General features: G+C 43.7%; 1 protein-coding gene across 1 annotated transcript; it reads left to right on the forward strand.

Moving 5' to 3' along the window:
* The first annotated feature begins 1443 nt into the window (after positions 1 to 1443).
* On the forward strand, positions 1444 to 12834 carry HS3ST1 (heparan sulfate-glucosamine 3-sulfotransferase 1). The gene is made up of 2 exons (XM_079991727.1): positions 1444 to 1602; positions 11532 to 12834. The coding sequence occupies exon 2, from the start codon at positions 11646 to 11648 to the stop codon at positions 12570 to 12572; it is 927 nt and encodes a 308-aa protein (XP_079847853.1). The 5' UTR covers positions 1444 to 1602; positions 11532 to 11645; the 3' UTR covers positions 12573 to 12834.
* The last annotated feature ends 476 nt before the right edge of the window (positions 12835 to 13310 follow it).

The raw sequence follows: 13310 nt of genomic DNA on the forward strand, positions 1-13310 counted from the left end.
CATGGGTAGGTAAACTAAGGCCTGGGGGCCGGATCTGGCCCAATCGCCTTCTAAATCCAGCCCGTGGAATGTCCGGGAACCAGCATGTTTTTACATGAGTAGAATGTGTCCTTTTATTTAAAATGTATCTCTGGGTTATTTGTGAGGCATGGGAATTTGTTCATTTCCCCCCTCCAAAATATAGTCCAGCCCCCCACAAGGTCCGAGGGACAGTGGACCGGCCCCCTGCTGAAAAAGTTTGCTGACCCCTGCAGGAGATTAGCTTGTAACTCTTTTGCTTTCCTCCACCACCATGTCATTTCCACCCCTGCGCTGTGCTGAGCTAAGCCAAGGTTTGGCTTAGTGTGTCATCTGAATTCAGGCTCATGGTTAAGCTCTCTCCTTAAGGTTTGTTCTTGTCTACAGCTCATGGCTCAGCACATCCTATGCCAAACCTACATACATGCATACCAATGACAACACACTTCAAAACTGTGGGTGCCCCCACTCAGTGGTTTCATGAACTCTGCAGAACTCCAGACTCAGGGCTCCATGAGGCTGACCAACAGGCCCCCCAGCACCACCGCTTGTAGGCAGGTCTGAATCCTACCTGTAACTGATCCAGAAGATCAGTTTCATCCAAGAACATTTGGATCTGGAACCTTGCCCAGAAAGGAGGCATGTGGGAACCAGCCTAGAATTTTAAAGATCGTCCCAATCCAAAGAGGGCTTCTTTTAAGGGAAGTGGTGTCACCACCACATCTTTCATGTGGCCGGGGAACATTCGATCTGTTCAAGAGGGACTAATCGTGTCCTTGATGCAGCTGGTCCTCTTCTCTCCTCTTTGCTCGATCTTACAAGCCTGGAGGACACGGATACAAGTGACTGAAGCAGTCAAAAGCCCCTGAGGAGAGCATGGCATGGGGCACCTAGGTCTGAACTAAGGTGAGCTGAGATGGCACAGCTGCCACGGAACAGCTGAAGCAGCGCCAGCTAAGGGAGCCTTCAGCTGCTTCTCAGTTCCTGCCAAGGCTTCTTCGGGGATTCTTGTCCCACACCTGGGTCTGGGCGGACCCGCTTCTGAGGGGGCGAGAAGGAGGCGTGCTGCCCCCAGGGGTTTGCCATGAAGCGGGCTGAGCGAACAAGGCCTGGAGCCGGGAAGCAGCCTTGGGCTTGATGCCGAAGGAGGAGAGGCTTCACCTCAGCCCGTCCCAGCGGGAGGGGCCGCTCGAGATCTCCCCGGGCCCCTCCCGCCGCCTCTTCCGGAAGCGGCGCCCCACCCCGCGAGGAGCAGCCGGCGTCTGGGGCCGGACGAGGCGGGCAGCGGCGGGCGCTCGCCGGCCCCCGGGCGCCTCCTCCGTCTCCTCCCCTGGTCCCGCCCCTCCGGGCTGAGCTCGCTCGCTCGCTCGCCCGCCTTGCCTGGCGGCGGGGCACTGGGGCTCTCGCTGCCGACGCGCCCGGCTCGCTTTCGCCTCCCTGGCCACCCAAGCAGCCGCTTCGCTTCTTGCGCGAGTCCGGCCGCCGCCGCCTCGGGAGCCGATGGCACAGAAGGAGCCGCGCGGCCACTCAGCTCGCCGGAGCCCGACACGCCGGACGGGACGCGGCTCTTGCTTCCTGCCCCAGGTAAGGGCTTGCCAGGCAGGTAACGCGGCCAAGTTCGGCCCAGGTAGCGGGCTCCGGGAGGGGAGCGGGGAACTAGGCTGGTCTCGGGCGCCCGCTCCACGGCGACGGGGAGGTGGAGGCTGGCGGGGAGGATGCGTTACGGAGACATGAACAACTCCTGCACCTCACCCCCCCCCCCCGATACCACGAAGAGCAGCCTGAGGCGGACCCGGAGTGCTGGGCTGGGTGGTGCGACTGGTCGCGCGAAGAGCCGGCTTTGGTTTTTGCCGAACACGAGCCGGCAGCATCCGGGGTGCGGGGAGCGAGAGCCGAGCGGGAGCTCGGAGGAGACCCGCCGGCGGCGACTCTGCGGAGATCCCTTTTCGCCGGAGCACCTGCGTGCGCGGCTGGGCGCGCGCCAGACTGGACTGCTGCTGCTGCTGCGGCGGCGGCGGCGGGGCGCGCGTTCGCGGCTTCCTCTGGCCCGCGGGGGGTTTTCCCCGGCCTCGATCTCTTGACCCCCCCCCCCCGCCGCCCCCGTTGTAAGGGCTTTAAGGGCGCCCGATGCAAGAGGGGAGAGCGAGACTCGCTCCGGAACAGGTTCACAGGAGAGAGATGGTTGCACTGGACAGGTGCATGAAACTGAAATTGCCACCAAACCGCCTTCTCCGGAACTCTGAAAAATCCCTGGCATTTGCACAGCAGCTTTAGAACATGCCGAATGCCCCACAGAAAGGCTCTAATTGCAATCCCTGCCGGGTAAATCAATATTGCTGAAATTCTGAAAGGAGGGTGGTTTGCCTGATGGTGAGTTTTTGGCAGAGGTAAGGTTAGAATTGGAGAACTTTCTGATTCCCAGCTTGCAGCACAATCCTAACCATTTGTACTCAGAAATAAGTCCTATAACTATGGGGGGGGGGTGTTTTTCTCCCAAGTGAATGGGGTTAGGATTGCAGCCATTGTCCCTTAGCAGCGAAGTTTGGAGTCCTTTGGCTTTCTTAGATGTTCAAGTGGTGTGTAGTGGCAGCGGACAGCCACTTAGATATTTCTTTGTGTTAAAGAGGAAGCTCCGTCCTTTATCCCCTGTGAAGAGAAACAGCCTATGCATATCAGCATATTTGAAAAATAGCTGAGTTGGACTGTAGTCGCAAGAAAAGGAGAGTGCGGTGCCACCTTAGCAAGCAAGTATCAACTTAATGAATTAGTTGTGCAATTACGAGCTTTTCAAGCAGGAGTCCATACTTTCGGCCACAGGTATGGACAGATACATTCACATTCCTGCACACTGGAAGGTAGTAATCCATGTGAGTGAGGATAAATTCAGAAATGCTATACTTTGGGTGTTTTTCAGATGTATGCCTCAGATCTATGACCCAGCCAGGGCCCTTTTAAGGTGGCTGGGTTCTGTCTTAAGAGTTCCCAAAGGAGCTCTTCCTTAGTCCACGAACTTGCTTGGTGATACTGCTGTCTTAGTTCTGTTATGTTTGGCAGTCTCCATGCTGCAAATCCATCCTAAGCATATGCTGGTGGTTTTCTTCATTGCCTTCATGAGAGAACACAGTATTCTGAAGATGACAGAAGGTGAATTTCACACATCTTGTCACAAGCAGATGAATACAGCACCAAAAATTGTCATACAAGAATGAAACATGACAAACCTGTTGTCTCAGTAGCCAAAGACTGAGTCTTTCAGTATATATTTTCTTAAATTCTGTTTGGCTTAGCTTTCACTATGTCCCCATGTTATGTATCCACATATGAGAGTTTGTTCAGATATGAATTTAAACTCTATGATGCAGCTGTGTAACAGGATATAATTTCAACCTAATATCAACTTGCTTTAGGTCCAGTTAAGGCATTATTGCAATGGCAGAGAGACAGTAAAAATCCTGACCTCTAGCTCCATTTTAACATCCATAATGAATAAAAGGTCAGATAATTTGGGATCACCCTAACTAATGTTACCACCACCTCTAGCATCAGTCTCCTGATGATGATATGCGATGTTAACAACAGTATTTGCATAACATCATCTGTCCTAGCCTTTCAAACAAAACAAAGCCTGAGAAGCATTTTTATGTATTATTTTGTCAGCCACCATACTGCTGATACTGGGCATTGGATAGTACTGAAGTACCCTTTATCTGGTCCTCAGTCTGGGTGACATTTTTTGCACATTATTCTTGCGTTACGTTCTCTTAACCACAACCAGGTGTTCATGAATTCTCCTCTGCAGAGGTGCCCACATTGACACTAAGAGACAGATAGATTTGGGAACCCTGTGTTTCTCTTATGTGTAAATCCACCAACTACAGCAGAGTGCTATTTTACACATAGAAGATGTGTAAACTTATGGTTAAAGGATTTGGGGTTTGGGTGCTAGGAATCTGAGAGTCACTGCAGTAGTGCAAGTTTTGATGGGTCAGTAGTCTGACTCTGTAACAGGCACCCTTATTATATGTCAATGTGTGCAATATTTGTGAGGTCCTTGTTTTAATATAGCTGGTGTGCTATTTTTCTCTATGAAGAAGAAATACTTCTGTTTGTTTGTTTGTTAAAGAAACAACATTATTTGCTAACTTTTAAAAATGGCTCCATGGATGAGCATTGCCTATTTGCCTTTTTTCATTTTATTTATTGCATTTCTTTCCACCCTCCAATGACCTCAGGGTAGTGTATTGTACATAGTTCTTTTAGTTTACCTTTACAGCAACCCTGTGGGGTAGGCTAAGTGATTGTGACTGGCCCAAGTGAGCTTCATGATCCAGTTAGACGCACTAACCACAGCATTACACCAGCTCTTTTAAACTAATGCTCTCTGTGTCTTTCTTCACAGAGGTAATAGCAGCAGGTGTAGTGAAATTATATGGGGAGGAAAGGAGGAGCACTGATAATCTCAGAACACTTCCCTGGTTTCCAAAGTAGCTACATGGAGCTGATAATTCATTTCAAACAAACTTTAGATGAGAGCTCTTCTGCCCTTAGTCTGTCCCACAGACATGATATTCATTTGTCAATTTGCTTTCACTAAGTTCCAATTAATTCAGGGAGATGCTTTTCACACATATATTTATGATTAAAATGTTAATGTTGTACTTCACAACTTGGTTCTCATTCACAAATATGATTGGATCTTTCTGCAAAAAATAAAATTAAAAGAACACTTAGGATAAAACGTATAAGTTGAATAGAGGGGAAAAGCCATGTTTTTGAAAAAATATTGTTGAGATGAGAAGCTAAGGAAAGCCTGTATTTTGGGACTTTTGCAGTACTGAAGTCAAGAGCATGCTGCAATATCCTAGAGTTATTCTTAATGGCCTAAAAAAATGTAAACTGTATAAAATGTAAAAGATGACATGATTGGAATCTTGCATATAATAGCATTTAATAAATGTAGGCTCTTAATGGTACTTCTGCATAGGATATGTCTTATGTACCGTAGCAGATGGGACCATAGCTGTTGGGAGGCTGTGCTAAAACAACATAGGGACATCCTGATCTTAAGTGTGTTTTTCCTTAGGGCACTCATAAAATTTCAGTGCTGAAACTTGTGAAACTCCTCAAATAGTAAATAGTCAAGGCTGTTTCAGACTTTAGCTGCAGCAAATCTGGATTTGCAACCATATAGAAAGTTGACAATATGTGGCTAATCCTGGCTTTCTGTCCTTTATTGTACACTGAGGTGACTCAAATGCAAAATCAAAACTTAATTTTACATGAGCCTGGCTGTGCCCATCTCCCTTTGAGTACAGCCATTCCCTACTTCCTTTCCTTATTTGAGGCAAAGCACAGTTTGCTGTTTCAAGTGAATTGGCAAGCAATGGATTGTCTGCTCTATGACCAACAGTGGAAATCAGGCTCATGCACATGTCCCTAACCCATGATTTGGTGTTACATCTGAACCAGCTCATTGTTGGTTATGTTCACACCAGGATGTTCTCAAGGTCCATCCTGTTGGCACACTACACTAATTTTACACCAGCTTCATTCACTACTACTTTGCTTCTAGGTTCTATTTTAAGTGCAAAAAGCAACCTAGTCCTAGGTCAACAACTTTTTTGGACCCAAAGGAACACCTGGAATTTTGAGGGAAGTGCCATGACTGCCAATCTCCTGGTTATTCCTTTCTCCCCAACTGCTTTTCCATGGGGTCTAGGTAGAAGCCAGATCTAGTAGAATTAAAATGGATCCCTTTGAATTCACAGGATTTTTACAAATTCACCATCATATTAAAGCTCTCATTGGTGACTGCAAAATGCACTGTAAAAATGGAAGATCCTGTGCTTGACAATACTATTGTTGTTGTTGTTGTTTAGTCATGTCGGACTCTTCGTGACCCCATGGACCAGAGCACACCAGGCACTTCTGTCTTCCACTGCCTCCCGCAGTTTGGTCAGACTCATGTTTGTAGCTTCAAAGACACTATCCAACCATCTCATCCTCTGTCGTCCCCTTCTCCTTGTGCCCTCCATCTTTCCCAACATCAGGGTCTTTTCCAGGGAGTCTTCTCTTCTCATCAAGTGGCCAAAGTATTGAAGCCTCAGCTTCACAATCTGTCCTTCCAGTGAGCACTCGGGGCTGATTTCCTTCAGAATGGAGAGGTTTGATCTTCTTGCAGTCCATGGGACTCTCAAGAGTCTCCTCCAGCACCATAATTCAAAAGCATCCATTCTTCGGCGATCAGCCTTCTTGATGGTCCAGCTCTCACTTCCATACATCACTACTGGGGAAACCATAGCTTTTACTATACGGACCTTTGTTGGCAAGGTGATGTCTCTACTTTTTAGGATGCTGTCTAGGTTTGTCATTGCTTTCCTCCCAAGAAGCAGGCGTCTCTTAATTTCGTGGCTGCTGTCACCATCTGCAGTGATCATGGAGCCCAAGAAAGTAAAATCTCTCACTGCCTCCATTTCTTCTCCTTCCATTTGCCAGGAGGTGATGGGACCAGTGGCCATGATCTTCGTTTTTTTGATGTTGAGCTTCAGACCATATTTTGCGCTCTCCTCTTTCACCCTCAATAAATACTCAATACTGATCCTCAATCTCTGAAAGAGTGTTGACTTCTTTACTTTATTGTTGTCCTTTGCAGCTGAAATGGAGGGGAGGCAAGTGTCCAATCAAAATAGAATGGGAAAAGTAGGATATGAATAATAAACGTGCTAACTTTTCTGTATTTTATCCTGCCTTGATAGTTCGTTGTATTACACTATTTTATGGTTTTCTGTAAGCTGCCTTGTAAAAAAACCGCATAGCAAAATGATGTTATAAATATGTCAAACGTCTTATTCACCTATAATGTAATATGTGCAGCAGTTCTTGGTGACAAACACAGATTTGCCACTGCAGAACTTCTGAAGTGACCCTTAGAAATAAGTCTAATTGCTTTTCGTGGAGACTGTTTCCACATCTCTTGCCTTTGTGCCCTGCCTGCTAGCATCTTAGAAGTATATGGTTGGCCACCATGGGATACAGGCTGTTAGGACTGATGACCTCTGGGCCAGATTGAGCTGGTCTCTTCTTATTCTCTTAACTTATACACTTACAGCAGACGGGGAGTTCCTTCCTAACTAATTAGCCTTCTCATGGGAACAACTGAAAAAACTGTCGGACAAAATACTCTTGATTCTCGAAATGATTGGGTTGTATCCATCATTTCAGAAGTGGAGTTTGGTTCATGCAATACAAATTCCCCTTCTTGAGTTTCCCCAGTGCACACACCCCAAATCTCTTCCAGAGAGTCCCCAATGCTGTGAAACACATTTGGAGGTGCATGGCATGAGGAGAGGAAGGGGAAAATCCATTGTGCAAGTGGAAGTGTGTTGTATGAGTGGAACAGCATTGTTGGATGCAACCCAATGTCTCCTACTGTTCATTTCAAGAGCAGTTCTCTCTGAAAGTACTTTTTGTGTTGGTTGTACTGCAAGTTCTATTTTTCTGCTGGCAGGGTTTTGAAACCACAAATAGTCCAATTCCGAAGTGTTCTCTTGAATGTTTTAAATATAGAAAGTATGGATTTCTGAATAAAACATGTCATACCAAACAAAATCTGCTAGTTGTTTGTTCTATTTTATTTCTTGAGAAGATAATAATTTACAAGAATCTGCATTTCTAAATGGGTCCCAATAATAATACCATAATTTACAGTAACTTGTAATTATATAGGAAACAAATAAGCTATATTTTGCATATATCTTGTTTATCATGTCCTAGCAGTTGCACAAACAGCTGGCATTTGTATATATTTTCTTGCATAGGAAGAAAGTTAATATTTGAAATAAATAGAACAAACTAGTTTGGCACACATACCAATAACCCAGCTAAGCCAAATTGTAGTTAAGCCAAATGTCTGTTCAGGATCGGACAGCGCTTACTGAGGCACCAGGGCAGTCTTGCTACTACTGCCTTCCTACATTATTCAGGCAATATACAACAACAACAACAACAACAACAACAACAACAACAACAACAACAACAACAACAGTACCCTTCCATATGACTGGGTTGCTCCAGCCACTCTGGGCGACTTCCAATGGATATAAAAACTTAATAAAACATTAAACATTAAAAACCTCCCTATATAGGGCTGCCTTCAGATGTCTTTTAAAAGGCAAATAGTATATTTCCTTGATCTCTGATGGGAGGGTTTTTCACAGGGACCACTACCAAGAAGGCTCTCTGCCTGGATACCTGTAACCACTTCTCATGGAGCATTGATCTGCATTCTTGATGATGTCACTGGGGGGTTAATATACAGTACAATGAACAATACTCAGTTCTGTTTGATGGAGTGGTAATCTTATTGCACCACTGAATTGTCTGAATGTGGACACCACAGTTCCATTCACAAAGACATATGTGATACCTTAAAGCACATTTTCCCACCCAATTGCATTTTCTTCCCAAGTTAACACCAGAACTAAGTGTGATGATGAAACACACACACACACAAATTAAAAATCACATGAAGTTCCATTGCAAAAGGAACTTAATTCAGATTCATTTCATGCAAAAATGATAGGAACTACTTTCAGATGCTGTTCAGAAATTATTGAATTAATTCCAGGAATTGGTTCATTTCAAGTACTGGTTTTGAAACTGATAAGCAATATAAATGAAGCTGGTATCTGTCTCCATTTGAAAGAGCCTAAACAAATATGATCCACAACATTGACATGATTTACAACCCAGTTAAGCACATCATTTTAAAACTGATTTTGCCCTGTACGTTTTGAAAGGATTGGATTGGATTATATTCATGTACTGGATTTTGCATATCAAAAGCCCCTTCCTGGGTTTCATTGCACAGAAGCAGATCCAGAATGGGGCTCTGCTTGGTAGGAAGCGTGCATGGTCTCTGTGTGGGAAGAGGGCATGTGTTGCAATTGGTAAAATCTGCACCCCTTGAAAAAAGAAAAGACAAAAGTGATCAGGGCAAGCATTTACTCAAAAATCCTAAACAATACTCCTGACTTGCATCATTCAGTTTTCCCAGAAGAGTGACTGCTCTTCATTCTCATGAGGAAAAGGGAAACTGTTGTGTCCTAAGAAGAGCCCTGCTGGATTTAGCATCCTGCTTCCTGGATGCCTGTTGTAAACCTAGAAGTGGGCCAAGATTGAAGGCATTTGCTCTTGTCCTGCTTTTGCTTCCCAGCAGCTGGTATTACTAGCTAGCATTACTGCCACTGAACCTGGCGGTTTCATATAGATACCATGGCCATAAATTTGTGTAATTAATTCTTGAGGCTTGCCACCCCAAAGGCTGATGCAGTTTTGTGTATAATCATAGCTTTTGCCATGATCCCCTTTTTATTTTGTCAAGATTCCTGTATGTGAAATGCTTGTTGATATTATGCAAAGCTGAGGAAGCAAATTTTTGTTAGATGTGCAGTTGTTTTGTTAGGTGCACAATTGTCTCTGCAATGGGGAAAAATGAGAGAATGAGAGTCCGAGAAAAAGTGTGGCAAAGGTTAAAGGAATATTTAAGAATGTTTTTGATCTCTTAAAAACCAGAATCATATTTAAAATATTAATGGACTGTTCTGTGTATGCTTTTTCTGAACATCCCAATCAGCATCATATGCAAGCACATATCAGTGGCATTTTCAATAGCTTTCCACAAGAAACCTTTATTGTTTAATTATGTGCTTATGCTATGTGAAGTAGTTCCTTTCATCCAGCCCGACTTCACAAATTGCTGGAGAACATGAGTGGGGTGAATGCTCTTGCGCTCATGTTCTGCTGATGGACTTCCCTTAAGCATCTGGTTCTCCACTGCAGGAATGCTAGACCAGATAGGCCTCTAGTCTGATCCAGCGTGGCTTTTCTTATTTTCTTAACATTTGTTTCTTTTTTGAACTCCTCATTTGGGGAAAGGTTCCGCGTTCTCAGGGAAGTCTTAGTGCCTTTTTTAAGCCTTGTTGACTCAGCTTGTTAATCATGCTTGCATTCTCTTCAGGTTGATAGTACCTTTCCTACATCTCTGTGGTATGTGTTCTAGCCAAGCTTCAGTTTTGTGATTTTTAACTAACTTGCAAGCATTTTGGAGCAAATTGGACCCCCTTGACTTTCCCTTTCAGCTATGTATTTACTTCATTGTTCTTCTTCCTAGAAGTTTCATCTTTTGAAGTCAAATGTGATTGTGCTGGGCTTTCTTAGGAATTTTCCATTTACACAAATGCTCAGTTCCACTGCTCTGACACTTTACTGTGTGGAATCCCTTATGGGAGTGTATTGAAGAGCTCACAAAAATACATTCCATGCTACCTTCCCTGAATATCCATTCATTGCATAGGGCATTTTCTCCATCCTATCTCTCGCTTGTCCTTAATGAAGAGAGTCGTGTTAATCTTGATTTCTTAAATGCTTGTTAAGCATTTATACTGTGGTACCTCGGGTTACATACGCTTCAGGTTACAGACTCCACTAACCCAGAAATAGTGCTTCAGGTTAAGAACTTTGCTTCAGGATGAGAACAGAAATTGCACTCCGGCAGCACGGCAGCAGCAGGAGGCCTCATTAGCTAAAGTGGTGCTTCAGGTTAAGAACAGTTTCAGGTTAAGTACGGACCTCCGGAACGAATTAAGCACTTAACCCGAGGTACCACTGTATACTGTAGATTCATATATCATTTCTGAAGCAGCAGAATTACTGCCCTAGATGTTAACATCTGGTAAAACTGCCAGTGGTTTTTGAATGGAATATGAAGATGGGCACAAGCAGTTTGTTAACAATGCAGTAGTTATTTAAAGATGCATTGTATTGAGAAGTAGTGACCTCTAGTACTGGGCACACAGGATTCTCAGCATTACTAGTGTTTCTCCAGTCATTTGAAAATCCATGGAAGTGAGTATCTGGCAGTGCTGGGTTTCAGCAGTGCTGCCGCTGAAAGCGCCAAGAGATTGTGTTGCCTTGTGGTTATGGCCACCACAACATAAGCTTTCAAGTGACTTCTTTTCCCCCCAAAAATCATTTTTTTAATGAAAGTTGGTAGGGATTCATTTTTCCCATGTCCAACACTTCTGGAAGTGTTTTACTTCTAAATATATAACGATACTCTTAGTTGTGTTTGGTGCAGTAGATTAACATGGCTATCCCTCTGCATGTTATATTTTCCATTTGGGTTCCCAAAGACCCAAAGATACAATAGACAAGCTACTTGTGTTCACCTTGTACTTGTGTTCATATTAAATGTTTGTGAGAATACAGGCACAGAGCAGATTTGCTTCTTGTAGCTGTGATCCTCACGAAAGACCTGAAATGGAAATTATGATATTCTAAATGTGTAGTAAATACCATATATTTCTCCCAGGGGTGGTTGAATATTCATAAGTGCAAGTAAGTTAGAGAAAACCTCTTAGTTCTTATGCTCAAGTAAAAATAATACTGAGCGCAGGTGCAATATTTGAACTGACATTTATAACCTGCTTTTTTCTTTTCTTTTATGTTCCTAGTGAATAATCTGCTTAAGAAATACATTTTTGCGGAAAAAGAGGACCTCAGCTTCCTAGTGATGTTCTCTTCGTGTCCTGTTTGCTGGTAGTGCAAGAGAAGACTGGACCTTTGTCATGGCTGTTTTTCTGCTGGGAGCAGCACTGCTTTTTGTTCAACCTCAGGCAGTTCCTTCCAGACCTGCTGCCAGTTTTAAAGCTGAGGCTGCTACTCAGAAAGTGCCCTTTAGGAAAGGTGACCTCAAAGAGAGCGTCCACCTCAATGGGACACTCCAGCGGCTTCCACAAACTATCATCATTGGTGTACGGAAAGGTGGAACAAGAGCTTTACTAGAGATGTTAAGCCTCCATCCGGATATGGCAGCAGCAGAGAGCGAAGTCCACTTCTTTGACTGGGAAGAGCATTATTCAAATGGATTGCAGTGGTATGTGAGCCAAATGCCATTCTCATACCCATACCAGATAACAGTGGAGAAAACTCCAGCATATTTCACTTCACCAAAAGTGCCTGAAAGAGTTTATAGAATGAACAAACTTATCCGATTGCTCCTTATCTTACGAGACCCAACAGAGAGAGTGCTGTCGGACTATACGCAAGTGTTTTTTAATCACATGCAAAAACATAAGCTATATCCTTCCATTGAAGAATTCCTGGTTAAGGATGGTGAACTCAACATAAACTACAAAGCGATAAACAGGAGCTTGTATTATTTTCACATGCAAAACTGGCTGAAATATTTTCCTCTGGATCACATTCACATTGTTGATGGGGATAAGTTAATCAAAGATCCTTTCCCAGAGATAGTCAAAGTAGAAAGGTTTCTAAATCTCTCACCTCAGATAAATGCTTCAAACTTTTACTTCAATAAAACAAAAGGCTTTTACTGCTTAAGGGACAGTGGCAGGGATAGGTGTTTACATGAGTCGAAAGGAAGAGCACACCCCAAAGTAGATCCAATTTTACTTGAAAAGCTACACGGATATTTTCGTGAACCTAATCAGAAATTCTTTGAGCTTGTTGGCAGAACATTTGACTGGCACTGAATGTGGTCCTAAGTTATAGAGACAAGCATCTGGTGTGCCTAAATGCTCCAGGGCACATTTAGAAAAGGAGGGCATTGACGATATAATTTATTTGTAAAATCTATGAATTACTTCTGTACAATATTAGAGTCATAATTGCCATGTAAGCTAGTAATATTTTTCTACTTGTTAAATTAAACAGAAACACTTTTTGTAATGTTTTTCATAGTTAACACTGTATTTATGTCTATATGAGGAAAAAAAACCTATTTCATGAAAGAAAGTATCTTGAGATTATGTGGATATAAAATACATACATTTTAAAATACAATACAGTGGTGCCCCGCAAGACGAATGCCTCGCAAAACGAAAAACTCACTAGACGACAGGGTTTTCCGTTTTTCGAGGTGCTTCGCAAGACGAATTTCCCTATGGGCTTGCTTTGCAAGACGAAAACGTCTTGCGGGTTTGCTTCCTTTTTCGTAAAACCGTTAATACCCGGGGAATTCGCGCTCCACAAGACGAAAAAATCGCAAGACGAAGCAACTCGCGGAACGAATTAATTTCGTCTTGCGAGGCACCACTGTATCTGCTTCCCATTTCCCCAACTCCAAGGTCTCAATGACACTTCATATGATCTTCATTAGGGTGGTATCACAGTGATTTAGAGAATTTTTAACCAATCTTACAAAAAAATCATTTTACTGTAGTAGTATCATGTTGACAATGGTTATCAAAGCTTTTCATCATGAGATTCCC

This window comes from Podarcis cretensis (assembly GCF_951804945.1).
Source record: "Podarcis cretensis genome assembly, chromosome: 9".
Lineage (NCBI taxonomy): Eukaryota > Metazoa > Chordata > Lepidosauria > Squamata > Lacertidae > Podarcis > Podarcis cretensis.